This window comes from Stenella coeruleoalba (genome assembly GCF_951394435.1).
Source record: "Stenella coeruleoalba genome assembly, chromosome: 17".
Classification (NCBI taxonomy): Eukaryota; Metazoa; Chordata; class Mammalia; order Artiodactyla; family Delphinidae; genus Stenella; species Stenella coeruleoalba.
Genome location: NC_137163.1, coordinates 56820960 through 56836792, shown reverse-complemented (window position 1 = coordinate 56836792; position 15833 = coordinate 56820960). Strand labels below are relative to the sequence as shown.

At 41.2% G+C, this 15833-nt stretch overlaps 1 protein-coding gene across 5 annotated transcripts in view; it reads right to left on the bottom strand.

Annotated features, from left to right (window-relative positions):
• Nucleotides 1-337: 337 nt before the first annotated feature.
• PAG1 (phosphoprotein membrane anchor with glycosphingolipid microdomains 1) overlaps nucleotides 338-15833 on the bottom strand; it is a 142792-nt gene continuing 127296 nt past the window's right edge. For all 5 annotated transcript variants that reach the window (XM_079902153.1, XM_079902151.1, XM_079902149.1 and 2 more), the window contains 2 exons: nucleotides 13636-13695; nucleotides 338-9040 (listed from right to left, as the gene is read on the bottom strand). In XM_079902153.1, the coding sequence (XP_079758279.1) occupies nucleotides 8669-9040; nucleotides 13636-13695 (432 nt within the window). In that variant the 3' untranslated portion in view covers nucleotides 338-8668. The remainder of the gene's footprint in view (nucleotides 9041-13635; nucleotides 13696-15833) is intronic.

Below are 15833 nucleotides of genomic sequence, written 5' to 3'. Positions count from 1 at the left end.
AGTGCCATGCTCAGTCCCTCATTGGGGATGACCAAGACGACCTTGTTAGTAGGTTCTATACTACAATCCCTCACTTCGTAGGTGAAAACAGGGGTACAGAGAAGTCTCACAGCTTCCTCAAAGTCACCACAGGGCTGGGACTCAAACTCAGGTCCTTTTCTGCAGAGTCTGTGACTCTAATCACTCCACTGCACAGCCTGCTCAGCAGGCACGACCTCCTTCCTGCCAGGTGGTGAGTTGGTTGTTAAAACCCTCAAGCCCTGGTGATGCCCTAAGGGCATGTAAATGAGCCATTCTTGATCTTCCCAAATAGTAAATGAATGTTAACAAGCTTTTATGTAAAACTGAACTTTATTGCAATTAAAAAAGAACAAAGACAAGTTGATAAGTGCCTTTAATTACAATGCACCTGCTATTTACATGTAATTATACTTTTATATACAGCTTGAGTAAGGTTCATTACATGTAAACTATAAGATAGGACAAGTTGAACTCCAGCCTTTTGGGAACATTCAGCATAGAAATACTATGGGCAAAAATACACAGAAAACAAATACCCATTTCAGTTCCTTAGGTACCATTACTGGATAAATGATCAAGATCTGGCCACAGAAGAGAATTGTAAATATGAATCAAGTTGAAACTTATTCTTAACATGACTAACAGTATTGCTATTATTTAAACCCTAAACATAATTAATAATTGGATCACTAAAAACAACACAATTTCAACTTATACAGCACCTTTCTTACGGAATTCAAAGCATTTGTATTTATATTATCTCATTTGTCCCCATAACATCCCTATGAGGTAGGCAATGGTTGGTATCATTATCCCCATTTTGTATATGGAGAAACTGAGGCACAGAGTAGTTAATCATTTGCTCAAGGTCACACAGTAAAGTCAGTGCTGGAACGGGGACCACAGAGCCATGAGTTGATCTCCAAAACCAATGCTTCTCTTTAAACTAAATTGTCCCCTCTGAGAATTTAATTCAATACTTCAGTTCATTTTTACAAGACATAAAAACGTGCATTTTTTTCTCCCATAAAAATTGTTGAAATACTATAGGCAAGAAACAAACACTCTGGGGCAGAGGTTAGACTGATACTATGTTCTTCTAGAAAGAGTTTATGGAAGTCTCTTGTTGGTTTTGTTTTTTCATTACTAGGAGTTTCTTTCCCCAGTTTTTAAAAAAGTTAGAATGAAATATATTTGAAAGAATGCACCTAGATACCTAGAAATTATAGCTTTGGTAGCCATATTCTGCCATGCACAAACCAGGTTTATTCCTGAGTTTACAAAGAAAAAAATACCTAAACAATAATTTAAGTCTTTGAGATATTCTTTCTCAATCTTATATACATTTACGGTGTGCTTCTCAAGAGACTCAGAGTGGTAGGCAGGGCACTGGAATAAAATATTTTCCAGAGTCACACACACAGGGGCAGGAAGTCTTTCCCACATCACTTAGTTCAAATTTTACTTCTAATTCCTGCCCTACCCACCCCCTGAGAATCAAATATGTAGTTGGTACTCAGAAAAAAAATAAAGAAAAAATTTTAAAAAGGGTCAAAAATCTGAGGCATACAGGACTCTTTCAAACGCCTGTTGACGTGGATGTAAAATTCAACTTTCCCAACACGTTCCGCGAGCTTCTCCCTGAGAGCAAAGCACTGCTGATGGTGCCGCCAAATCTCCAGGACGTCAGGAGGCAGCCGTGGAGGGGCCCACAGGAGTTAAGTTTCGAGCGCGGCTCAGGAAAGACAGAGAAGCTTATATTTAAAAGCATGAATGCGAAAAAAGCAAGCACACTTACTGGATGGGTCATGATCATCATGTCAGGTTCATCTATGGGTTTGACATTAAAAATACATAAAAACTTGTCAAAGGAATGTTCAAAGACCGACTCAGGCCTTTGGTTCTAGTCTCTTCGCCTAGGGAAAGGCACTGCTGTCTGTCAGGGAAGCCTTTACTACCTAAATGAGGAGCTAAAATTACATTTCTTTTTCTCCTTAAGCTTAAAAAAGGAAAAGGAAAGAGTTTGTTTACACTCATTGTTTCCCACTTGTTGAGTTAAAAAAACAAACAAAACAAAATAAAACCAGACGTTGCAATAAGTCGGTTCTGAAATGCAGGCTCCAGGGGACAAGACTGGTCTCTCTGTTTTAGCCTTAACTGTCCTGTGAAGGGTGCCTAACTGATACACTAGATAGGCTTTTAAGAATTAAATGTATAATGAGAATGAACATATCTGTTCTGTTAATTTGGAAAAAAATATTACACTCTAGAATACCCATTCAAATAAGCTATGATGAGAGTGAAGGTTAAAAAAATCAAAACTAAACACATCCTGCACCCTCAGGTGTGCAGAACGTGAGACCCTCAGCCACTGGATCACCTAACATCACCAAACATCAGGGATTTTGCCTATAAATGGCCAAGTTATGTTCAACATCTGGTAACTCCAGAGTTAGATGCTTGAACGTTCTCATTTCCTTGAGACCTGGAGAGGAGCTCAAACTAGTTATAACTCACATAACTCATAAGCACTGTTTCTCAGGGGATGGGGTGCAATAGCTACATGGCTAAGAAATGTTACACATAATTTACTCTAGAAGTGATTAATTCTTACAGGAAAGAGTTTTTTTTTTGTTTTTTTGTTTTTTTTTCCCCTCTCAAAATAATCAGTGCCCTTCCACTTTATGGGTAGCTATTGGTCTGCTGTTCCAGGGATTTCCCTCCAATCTCAATACCTTGTAGGGGACCTGTGGGCTTACCTGGTTAGAGCACAGTGCTCATTTTTCTGCATTTGTGAGTCTGAGTCCTCAACAGAATTTTTAAAAAGTTCTTCTCCATGGCTCCTCAGTGCCAACCATTCTCACGAAAGATGTGGGCAAGAGTGTACATGGTTTAGCAAAGTTCATGGCAAATAACACCCAGCATCTGCTTCCCCAGGTGGATCTGTGCCTTATCGAGATAGCCCAAACGTGAGCTGGGCAGAGCTGTCTTCGTGCCAGGAGGTGCTGGGGAACGGTTTCCATGCTGCCAGGCCGGGTCTGTGATACTGAAGATTGCAATTGGTATTAGAAAAATTGGAATGGACTGGGAGTAGCAGACACAGGGGGGCCGGGGTGGTGCTGTGCAAGGTGACAGAAGGTTTAAACACTCGCAATATTGAAAACAACTTTCCCACTCTTTTGTGAATTGGACAATTTGACCATTACACAGACCTTTTTGAGACAATGAGTCACAATGATGCTAACTGTCATGAATTACTTTTGAGTAACAGGAGTACTTTGAAAATGATTGGGACCATCTAACAGATAATATGTCACTTTTTTTGGAAACTATTTTTATGAGGAAAAAAATGCACGCACCGTGAAATGCAAATTCCTATTTGTTTAGTTATATTTCAAACTCCCCCTGAAAACATGAGGCGTGTTAATACAATGCAATATTTAAGAGGTAATGACATTAAACTATTTTACTGTTGCCAATTTAATATACAGAAGTCTGAGGAATGACAATTACCAACCTTTACAATCCATTACACAAGGTGATCTGAGACAGAGCACAATACTTTTTAAAAAACACCCATAGTATATATATAAATGGCGAGCAAAGAAAAGTCCAATCTAACTGCATTAAGATAAATGATTACCAAATTGAATGCTTTTAAAAAAATTGCCTTTTTTAAGCAAAAATTGTATTTCTCATTTCATCTGGCATTAAGAAAAATCTGAACTACTATTTCCTAGTTAAATAAAAGAAGAACCTGGGAAAACAATGAAATACTTTATAAATATCAGAGACTGGATGTAAATACAACTTTAAAATGAGCAGTAGGAAAAAAAAAACCCCTTTATGAATGTTTGTTCTCTTCCGGACCATGATTTTATTTAATTTACTATGGTGATTCCAGATGAAGACTCTAATTTAACACAGTTTCTGGATCGATCTCTCTAGTCAAACACTTTCTAAGTGTATACAACTCATCTAATGATACTGTCAGGAATAATGTATTTAAGAAAAGGTACAACACAGAGCAAGAAAATACTACTACAGGACAAGAAATTTAGACTTCACTGCAAATAAAGCCATAGTTGATATTATAGACACATGTTCCTACTTTCACATCAGTCACTTATTAACACTAAACATTACACTTTAACTTTTCCCAGTTACACAGTACAATAAGCCTGCCAAGATTTCCAGGAAATAACCATGGGTACCTACTGTGCTTCCCGCAGCCAAAGCTAAGCTAGCTGGGTACCAGAAATCAACACTTTCAGAAGAACGGCATCACTAGAACACATGGACTCATGGCAACTATTACAAGGAGCATTTACAAAATCCTAAGTCAGTCTTGAACTGAGGCTCTGGGATTCTAGCCATGTTACATCACCATCTCAGAGTGGCTCTTCTGCACCGCATCCTCCACCACTGCCTGTTGATTCTGTGCTAAAATCTCATGGTTTTTGAAGACAGTGAAATAAAATGCCCTCATGTAATAACGGGTCCCTGCTTCTGCCCCCGGGTGGGCAGGTAACCTGGCCATGGCGCCATCCTGGCTCACGGGGCTCTTGTTGCCTTCGGCCAAATCTGTCTTCAAACGCCTGTCTGAAGAGGACACCTATTTTCATTCCCTTTTGTCAGGTTGAATATGTAGGGAGTTGCATGAATAAAACTATTTAAACGTACCACTGTTTTTCAGCTAAGAGAATGATGGACCTAATTTAAAATCTGAATTCATTAACTAGAAAAATTCAATGAGGGCAACTTAAGATGGTTTTCCTGTAATTACAAATGAAAATGATTGGAGAACTGTTTCTTCTATTCTGCTTTTATGACAATAGTCATTACACTAGTAGGATAAACACTCAAAATAAATGACAGGATGTATCCTAATTAATTAAGCACCAGAGCAACTTTATATATATACGTGTGTATATATGGATGTGTGTGTATCATATATATACAACATATATATATATATATTTTATATAGTTACTGGTAAAAGTAAGTAAATGCTCTAATTCAAAAAATGAAAATCAAATATGAGAAACAGATCTAGTGACATGCTGAGGTTAAATTTCAGCTCTTTGTGTTTACTTATTGTTAATTTAGCACTCAATTAGAATTAACTCTTGGATTTTAAGGGCAGAGAAATGAGTAATTAGCCTTTTTCCCACAAAGAGTGGTACCCTCAAAAGCTTTAATAGCCCTAATGATGTAATTTAATGCAGGGCAAGAAAAAAAATTTGTGGCAAACATATTTGCAAAAATTACTTTCTTCTAGAATTTAAAATTTCCTCAGGGCTTCCCTGGTGGCGCAGTGGTTGAGAGTCCGCCTGCCGAAGCAGGGGACACGGGTTCGTGCCCCGGTCCGGGAAGATCCCACATACCGTGCAGCGGCTGGGCCTGTGAGCCATGGCCGCTGAGCCTGCATGTCCAGAGCCTGTGCTCCACAACGGGAGAGGCCACAACAGTGAGACGCCCGCGTACAGCAAAAAAAAAAAAACAAAAAAAAACTTCCTCAAACATTTCATATAAAACAGGTTACACTTCCCTGCTGACAATATTTGAGAAATAGTACAAGCAGGACAAAAAAATTCTTCAAAACTTTCAAAATACCTGAATAAAAACAAAGATCCTACTTTTAGGCAAGATAGGTTTATAATTCTGATTTATACGACAAAAAAAATTCCTAAACTTATTTTTATCTTTTTGTATAAATTTCACCTACCTAGGTTATTATAGTTGAATGCATACATAATACGGGTGTCAACATTTTAAAGATATAGTAAACTCTTTTTTCTTTATAATATCCTTTCATATATTTAAACTATGTGGCATTTAATTCAGGATGAAATGTTTTTTAAAAGAAGCCACAGGCTTCCAACTCAAAGATTCTAGCACACACTTTCAACAAATAAAGTAAAAAGTGATGAAGTTTATGAAATACTGTACTTTAGGGTCCAAACCGTGATGCTACAACAATAAATATACTTCAGTAAGTTACCCAGTGTTCTGAAGAGCAGAGCCATCTCCTGAAGTTTATTCTGCTTCTCCCTCCTCCCCCCCAACACTCATGGACTGTGCTATCACTTATTCTTTTAGGATTTGTTCTGGAGGGCCTCAGAGTTCCTTTCAGTACTTTACATCACAACTTATTCTTAGCACAGGTTTTCAAGTCAAGAGAGATATTTCATTGCATACTTTATGGCCATAAGGCATAGCCTTGGTTTTGAAACTTCTGGGGGAATTCTGATAATGAAATTTCAAGATGATATGACTATTTATAAAGAGCTTCTCTACCTAGAAATGGTTTTACCCTTTAGAGGTCATACCCACTACCCTGGCAATAAGTAAGACATCATGAATTACAACTTTCGAGCAGTCAGGGGCTCATAAGGGACAAGCCTGCAGCACGCACAATGCTAGGTGTGCAGTGTGACATGGCTGTCACCAGATACAAAGCAACCCCACAGAGTCAAGATTGTCGGGTCAAACTCATTCATACTAAGCAATGAGACTCACTGGGCGAACCAGTGCTTACAAAGGATGTGAATTCAGAAAGCATGGGGCCTTGCACCTTCCTGATCAACTTCTCCCTAATCCAAGGTTATTCCGCCATGATCTTTTGATCAATGATGATTGTGCTTATACACATGAAGTCTTCATGGGAGAGACCAGGCTGACTGAAAAATAACGACAACCAACCAATTTACCCCAACCGAGCTACTTTACAATTTCAGAAACATATTACAGAGCAGTCACAAAATCAAGCCATGAATGCAAGGAATGGAAAAAAACATGCCCGGGAGCTGGTCCCTACAATTTTCAAGATGCTTCATCCTCCCAATTGCATTCTTTATCATAATGAGTGAAAACAGCAAGATTATTCAATCTGAAAAGTCACAGATGTCACAGCAGTACAGAATAATTGCCTCTTTTTATTTTTCTTTAGCAGTGCAGGAAAAGCTCCTTTTCTGTAGCCCACACTGCATAATAGCACTTCAACCAGGTTCATTTTAAAATGAAAAGTGAACAAGCTTCCCAATGTTGGCCTTATAAAATCTAGAGAGATGATTAAATTCAAACCAGGCTGAGCTCTCAATCTGAGTTATTTCAGCAACTGATTTTTGTAAAATGAAGGGGAAAAAAAAGTCCCAATAGGCAATTTACATTTGCAAGCACCAGGCTGCAGAATTCATCACCTTTTTCTTAAAAAAGTAGCTAAAACTTAATGAAATTATAATACCTTCTCGAGGTTAATTGCTCACAGTCATCCCTAGTCATATCTTGTTCCTCCTTCCATTTTTAGCATGTCAAATATTTCAGTACTTCCCACCACAAACCATTGAAAATGATCATTTATGTTTATTCCACTTATTTCTCCAGTGAGCCGGATGATTTGACCAGGAGCTCCAAGTACCATTTGAAAAGTCAAGTCTTTAAAAACCTTCAGTGTTTTCAACACTTGGTTAGAAAAAAGGTAACAACTACTCATAATTATCCAGCTTATGTGCTTTATGGTGTCTTTTCAAAATGAGAATACAAATCATTGTACATCAAATCAAAATAGTTAATATACATTTTATCTGGCACTTTCTAGAAATTAGGCATTAAACATAAAATACCTTATAAATTTATATAACAAAAATAAATGTCTATATTTTAATCTCAGATAGATTACCTTAGGGGAGCAGTTCATGTATGAAATCCCGCACGGCTGGTGTGGCAGCGGGGGTCATCAGAAATACACATTCAAGTTCACAGCCCTTGGGAAATGGAAGCCGTGGCTGCCATCCAAACATGTGGTCTGTGTCCCAACATAGAGATTAAGGCTCTCTGTTTTGGAGGAATGAGCTCTGGGCTAAAAGAAGTATGGAAGTACCACGATATTCACTGAAGGCTCTGAAGAGTTTCAAATACTGGGGAAAAAACCATTTTGACTATAAAAATAAAATAAAGCATCTAACAATGACTTCAAGTACTTTGGGAGAGGCTGCTGACATGGACTGCCCGAATCAGAAGGAATGAAGAGCTAAGAAGCTCAAGGGGCATCTCCAATCCTATCCACTGGCCGGTCCCGGTTCCCAGGGGCAGCAGCTTGAAGAGGACTGGGGAGCAGTAGGGAAGCAGCAACCACAATTTCTTACCATCGAAAAACACCCACGTTGAAGGCAAAGGCCAGGCTGGTGGGAGAATATCCTTGGAATGAACCATTATAAATCGGAAGATTTCAAGGGGAAAAAAGCCATTCATTTTACCGTTAGTAGCAGGCAGTAGAAAGGGGAGAGAGGGAAAGAAACCCGGCCCCTGGGAGTGGCAGTGCTTCAGGCAGGTGAGCGGTGGTTTCGGATGAGTGCTTTTCTTCCTTACTGTGTGGCTTTCTTCACAAAGAGGGTGAGACCACTGACAGCTGGGATCCTTCCAGAGGGTGTGGGTATATGAGGGAGGTGTGCTTGGGTGTGCCCGTGCCCTGGCAGTAGGGTGTGTACCTCACTGTTCTCCAAACTGAGAAGCGGTTTCGGCATCTCCAGTCATCTTCCTTTTCCGGAAGCAGCATATGCAGTGTGGCTGACACTGCTTCTTGTGTTCTGCAACAGCACTGGCCCTGCCGGCTGGTCCTATGCTAGCTGGGTTGTCTTGCGGGCTGCTAGAGCCTGGTGATGTCTCGGCATTGCTGCAGGTCCCCGATGCTCTCGTAGTCATTCTCCTTTGGGAAAAGGCCGTGGTGGCTGTTGGTCTCCGGGGCAGCCTTCTCTTCCTCTCTGCTTAGAGTCTGTATTGCTTCGTAATCTGGTTCGGGCTCCTCGCCGTTGGGCCTCCCTGCTGCTGGAAGAGTGCTGACACTGTTGGGAATTTTCTCCAAGTCTTTAAGAGTAGCATAGAGATCGTTACAGGAAGAGGGCGACCTCAGAGCGGCTCCTTGGATGGAGGTATAGGTGGACTCTGGTGCTTTGAGTGACTGTCCTGATTTGTTCCCTGGCTGTCCTTTTTTATGTACTGATGAATACATTGCCGAGATCTAGAAAACAAAGGGTGAAGTGAATAAACAAGCTTCAAGCTTGATTTCTCCCTCCCCCTTTTTAGTGATAAGCTAGATTTTTAGGACAATGTGTGTGTGTGTGTCCCTTTAAGACTTTATTGAGATATTACTGACACACAACACATATAAGTTTAGGGTGCGCAATAGGATGATTTGATACACATGTTGTGACATGATTACCACGATAAGGTTAGTTAACAACTCCCTTACCGTAATTGCCGTTTTTTTGGTGTGTAGTGATAACATTTCAGTGCTATTCTCTTAACAACTTTCAAGTATATAATACAGTGTTGTTAATTCTAGTTGCCATGCTGTACAGTATATTCCCGGAACTTATTACAGATGGAAGTCTGACCCTTTGACTAACATCTCCCCATTTCCCCCAGTCCCCAGCCTGTGGCAACCACCATTCTACTCTATGTCTATGAGTCTGGCTTTTTTAGATTCCACATATATGTGAGAACATACAGTATTTGTCTTTCTCTGTCTGACTTATTTGACTTAGCATAATGCCCTCCGAGTCCATCTATGCTGCTGCAGATGGCAGGATTTTCTTCTTCTTTACGGCTGAATGCTATTCCATTACATACGTACGTACGTGTGTGTGTGTGTGTATAAAACTACATTTTCTTTATCCGTTCATCCACTGACAGACACGTGGGTTGCTTCCATGACTTGGCTATCGTGAATGCTGCTGCAATGAACATGGGTGTACAGATATCTCTTCAAGACAGTGGTTTCACTTCCTTTGACTATATACCCAGAAATGGGTTCTTCATTATCTGTACTAATCCTGGAGTACGTAACTCCAGGAGAATTATGTGTGTCATCTACAACTTTGTAAGTAGCATAATTCTATGAAAACCAGGTCCTCTCTGGGTCTCCTCATGGGTTTGAGGAGAGCAGGTGGGGTGGGCAGCTCAAGACCCCCAGGACCTGACCACAGATCAGGTTCTATTTGGTTTCTTTATCAGAATGATATTTCACCTGCGAAAAAGGTTTGACTACTTTACAAAAAAGGGTAAAAAAAAAAAGCATTAGACCAGTGATTCTCAAAAGGGTGCGATTCAAACCAGCAGCAGCAGGATCTGGACAGTTATTGGAAAGGCAAACTCTGGGGCACCACCCCAGAACCACTGAGTCACAAACTCTGGTCGGGGGGGGTCCCAGATGGGCTGATTCTGATGTCCACTAAAGTGTGAGGACCACTGAACTAGACTGTTTGATCCACTCTTCCTGCACCACAGAGATCTGAAGAGTAGCTCCTGGATTCTGGTTGGTCATATACCTATATCTGTCAGAGTATCGTTTTCCACTTTTTTCTTTTTTTTTTACTTCACTGCATACTATTGGTTAAATATACATTTACAGACGGGGCTACATTTTCTTCAGTGGGAAAACTCTTTCTTATTTGAAACCAGCCAACTCAGAAATAAAGCTAGGAGACAATCAACTTATGGGATGCTCTTTCCTATGGGAAGAGCAGCCTATTTTCCAAGCACACCTACTCAGTCTCACTAATGTACCTCCTGTAGCCACACGTATCAGGAGAGATTTCATTTTCTTTGATAGAAAAATGGATGATAGAGTAAATGGACTGATGAGGAGATTTGGGAGGTATTGTTTTATTGTTCGAAATCATGTTTGGAAATAGGGAAGAATACCCTTCATTACCTGTATTTATCTTTGCCACAGCGATTGATTTATTCAAACACCCAGGAAATAAATGAACATACTTCCTGACAGATGCTTGGCTTTGCAAGTACAGGGAGAGATGTCCTGTTCTCACACATCTCACATACTGTGCAGGAAGCTTCCAGCTGGCCTCCGCAGCTTCTTAAGACACGCCTGCCGCATGTTAACTGGTCATTTGCATGAGGACTTTTCACTACAGGCTGGTGGCTCACATTTGCCAGGCCTTGACGAGCCAAAGGTTTTGAGTCAGAGAAATAATCTTTGGGAAACTCTTGCCCTGTTGATCTGACCCTTTTCAGGACTGTGAAATTACCATTCTCTCCTTAGAGGTTTTAGTGAAAATACTACTCTCAAAATGAAGAATTAGAATTTCTTTCCATTTAGAAAAGAATTAAAAAAAAAAGCCTCTGCTTTTCATAGGGAGGTGCAAACATATGGAACTTTTTATTTATAAGGCGGTCCAAGCCAAAAATGTGGACAGATTATAAAGGGGTAAGTCATGGATGACAGTGATAAAGGGAACCAGCATCCTAGATATTTATTCCTCACCTTCAGGGGTAACAACAGGAGGACAAACACACCTTTACCTGTGAGAGTAATGAGCGTTGACCCCTCACCACCATTTCTGTTTCTCTTCCCTACTTTCTTCCCCATGGTCCCTGCCATTAATGCCCCCAACTCTTTGTAAGTACTTGGGTCTTCTTGGGCCTTATAGTCTTTTCTTTTTTTTGATTATAGGCTCTTTCATTAACTTACAACTTAATATTATCTCTGAGCATGAACCAAATGTGCAGAGGTTGTCATGTGAAATTTGAACTCTTATCAACGTTTCTCAAGTCTTCTAATATTCCTTTTGAATATTTGTCTCCTATGACTATTATTTTTATTTTGTATATAAATAAAAGGTTTCTCTTTAAGCCCCCTTGCTATTTAGCTTTGCAATTTTTCCCTTTAAAATCTTTCATCATTATTATTTGGTCTGTAAATTGTTATTATGTTCTCATAAATTACTCCGTTTTCCCCATTTCTCTCCTTTTTATATTCAACCCTTCCCCCATCATTCTGTTAAATTGGGATAATAGTACTTAAAATTCAGGTCTCAGTTTCAGTCTGGACTGTCTAACATTATATTACATGAATATAAAAATAAATGATTTCCATATTTATTTTTTCTAAATCTTCTTCCTAAAATGAATACACAGGAATCACAGTTCCTTATTCTATGTTAAACATTCATCAGTATAACCAGGTCCTATTTTCAAAAACCACAAACAAATGTAAGATAAGAAGAAAAGTAACTTAAAATTTTACTGCCTCCATTTATTTTAAAGGATTAGTTTCCAGATCTTTTATATTCTATCTTCTTTCCCCCCTTGTTGTTTTGGCCACACGGCTTGTGGGATCTTAGTTCCCTGATCAGGGATTGAACCTGCACCTTCGGCAGTGAAAGCACAGAGTCCTACCCACTGGACCACCAGGGAATTCCCTTATTTCTCATACCAAATGGGATGGCTCCGGGACAGTGAAAAACGCTGGTGGAGGCAAAGGAGCTGCCACAGGCCCTGGTAGGAGGGTCCTGCCTTAGTCTCCTGAGGGGAGGAGGGCCCAGTGGAGATGGAGAGGGGTTGGGGGGTGCATGAAAGTTACTTTGGAGGTGGAACTGAAGGGACTTGTTCCTGACTGCATCTGAGGACAGTGAGGAAAATGGGGTGTTAAGGATGACCCCAGGGTTTTGGCTTGTGCAACCAGGTGGATAGATGGCAGGTCCCTTCCGTGGAGCAGGAGACGTGGAGGGGGTTAGGCAACATCACCTAAGGAAAGCACTTCTGCTCCTTCAACTTTCAATGTGGGATTGTAACGTAGCTTCATATTTTAATACTCAGAGTCCTATATGGGAGGTGATGTACCAGCATAGGTACATTACTTTTGTACATGTACAAAATTTACTAAGCTAGGCATTCCAGAAAGAGGCTATATGTAGCTAGATAAATTAAGGTGTTCAGCTCTCTCTGAGTCTAGCTTGACATAATAACACAATAAATAGTGGCTTTTACAATTTTAATGCTCACTGAAAGTTTAACCAGTGAATTTTCAGCCCCGGTGCTTGGGAGAATATATCATCCTTTCTTGCTGGCGGCCATGTCTGACTCTACTTCCAAGCTGGACGTGTACTTCCTGAAGTTCCCTGCTCTCAGCTTCCCAAATTCCTAAGCCCTTCTCCCCCTGTCTTCCAGCCTGGAGCAAATTCTCTACACCCACCTGCTCCAATTTCCTGTATTTTCCAACCCACTATTAACTTCCTTCTAGAGGGGACTTTCTGACAGATTAAAGCTCCCACACTTATCATTTCTCTCTTCTCATTCCTCTTTTCTCCCCTCCCCTTTCTATTTTTCTCTGCTCCTTCTTCCCTACTGAGTTTTCTTTACTTAGCAGACCTGTTCATCTTGTCCTCTTTCTTGTCTTACCATCTGCCATTCACTCTCTCTGAGCCATTATAAAGCCAACATCCCCAAACCCTGATCTCCAACCATATGCTTAAGAGCGTACTTTAGCTTTCTCAGATGAAGGGTAACATGACAGTGCATTTACTCAAGGAAGGAGGTGCTATTCTCTATTGCATGAGCTTTCTGGTTATTTAAAAACTAACAGGGCTTCCCTGGTGGCGCAGTGGTTGAGAGTCCGCCTGCCGATGCAGGGGACACGGGTTTGTGCCCCGGTCCGGGAGGATCCCACATGCTGCGGAGCGGCTGGGCCCGTGAGCCATGGCCGCTGAGCCTGCGCGTCCGGAGCCTGTGCTCCGCAACGGAAGAGGCCACAACAGTGAGAGCCCCGCGTACCGCAGAAAAAAATAAAATAAAATAAAAACTAACAAAACTCACCTCTTCTTCTGTGAGAGTTGGGTCTTCTTCCCGGGACTTGTATGACAACGAACTAAATCTCTGTTAGAAGAAACATAAACCAAGAGAAGGGAGTTTGAAGTCAATAATCGAACCTTTCTCGTGCATATGCTTTGATCCATCTATCTACAAAAATGTTTTCAAATGATATTTGGAGAAGAAATTATTTTCTACAAAGAAATTATATAAAGCACCTGAGGAATAAACACATAAAATGTATGTTTTTGCATACCCAGTAGTATTACACTTAGAGAAACTTCTGGTTGTTTATTTGAATCTGCAGGTACAAATAAAACGAACAGTTACGTGGACTACTGTTTCAATTCCTAATTGTCACTGACGGATTGATCATCAATGAGAGATGGAAAGCCTGATGAAGAAAAAAACATGGTTTCTTTATCAAGTGCCGGAATTTTATATTTCTACAGCTTGCCTGAGCCATCAGGAAGGTTCTTAAGTCATCTGGAAACTTTTCACAGCTAGTGGAGAACTCAGCTCACATTTTGTCACTTGCTACCTGCCTCATTTCTCAATGATTTTGGTTCCTGCTTCACTGATTCTGTCTCTAACGCATCTCCTGCCTGAATTCTTGCTGACTGCAACAAACAGGGATCCTTCCAAGCCTGCCCCAGCTCCCTGACCTCCCTGCCCCGACCCGGTCCTCCCGCCAACCTCACTGTTCACTCTCCCAGCTACACCTCGGACTTCTCTTACCCTAAACAGACACCCCACCCTCCCATCTCCTTGCAGCCCCCTTCAGACCAGCACTCCTCGATCAAGCCCACTCCTCCCATAACCCAGTTCCTACAATCCTGCAAAACGTTTTTGCGTGTGTCGCTTCTCCTGGGCGTCCTTCCTTTCTGCCCTGTCAAACTCCACTGCCACACTTTAAACATTCCACTTCCTTCTTGGTCCCTGGTGAACTCATCCCTCGAGTGAGTCCTTAATGCTGCTCTGAATCCTTCTATCACCTGGTCCCTGGTCTCCTAGCTCCCTGCTTCACGTCTTCCCCTCTCTTCCCAAACTCCCAACACCTCTTCACCCATCCTCATGCTTAGCTGAGGACCTTGAGAAAACTGAAGGAAACGAGAGAAATTTCTATAAACTTTTACCTCCCCCACCTGCCCCCAGTCTCTGCATTCATGTACCTTCCTTCCTGTCAGTTGCCACAGATGAACTTTCCATGCTTCTCCTTAATGATCCTTTCCTCCTGTGCACTAGATTCTGACCCCTCACACTCACTCGTGGATATAAGCTCCAGCGTCTCTCCCATTTTGTCTACATCATCAGCTTTCCCCTCTCTGTGGAGTCATCCCCATTCATGTAAAAACAGGCTATTTATTCTAAAAACAAAACCAATCCACCCTTCTTCCAGTTCTATTACTCCTTCCTTTATAGTAAAACCTCTTAAGAGAGCTCTCTGAAAAAGTCACTCAAATAACTTGTCTCTTCCTATTCTCTCTCTAAACCCATTTCAGTCTGGTTTCTGCCTCTTCACTTCAGTGAAACTGCTCTTGTCAAGGACACCGAAGTCCACGTGTAACTATCTCTCCTGACCCACCTGCTGCATCTGATGCAGGGGTCACTCCTTCCTCCCTGAAAGTTTGCCCTTGGCTTCTAGGACACTGTACTTTCCTGTTTTTTCTCTCCTGTTTTGCTCTCTTCTGCTGGCTCCTTTTCTTTCCTGGACCTGTGTCCTTGGAACTCTTCTAGTTCCCGTTCACACGTACTCATGCAGTGATCTCATCTGATGTCAGCTTTGACAACAAATTTCTGCTGCTGACTTCCAAATGTACAAACCCAGCCCAGGCCCTTCCTCGTAAACCTGCTCCCCCATCCAGCTGTTCTCTGACATCTCTACTTGGATGACCAATATCTATCTCAAAGCAATAGGTCCAGCCCGGAACACCCAAGTTGCCTCCCAAGTCTGCTCTGCCTACAAGTCCTTTCTACTTCAGTTAATGGCAATTCCATCCTTCCAGTGGCTCAGGCCAAAGCCCGGACTCATTGCTTCCTCTTTCTTTCATCCACATCTGGTCTATCAACAAATGTCCTGGCTCTAGTTTAGTGTCTCCCGTTACTCCTGCCCTGATCCGAGCCACCTCGTCTCTCGTCTTGCTTATTAGAATGGCTACCCAACTGGTCTCCTTGCTTCCATTCTTCATAGGTGAATTTCAGCT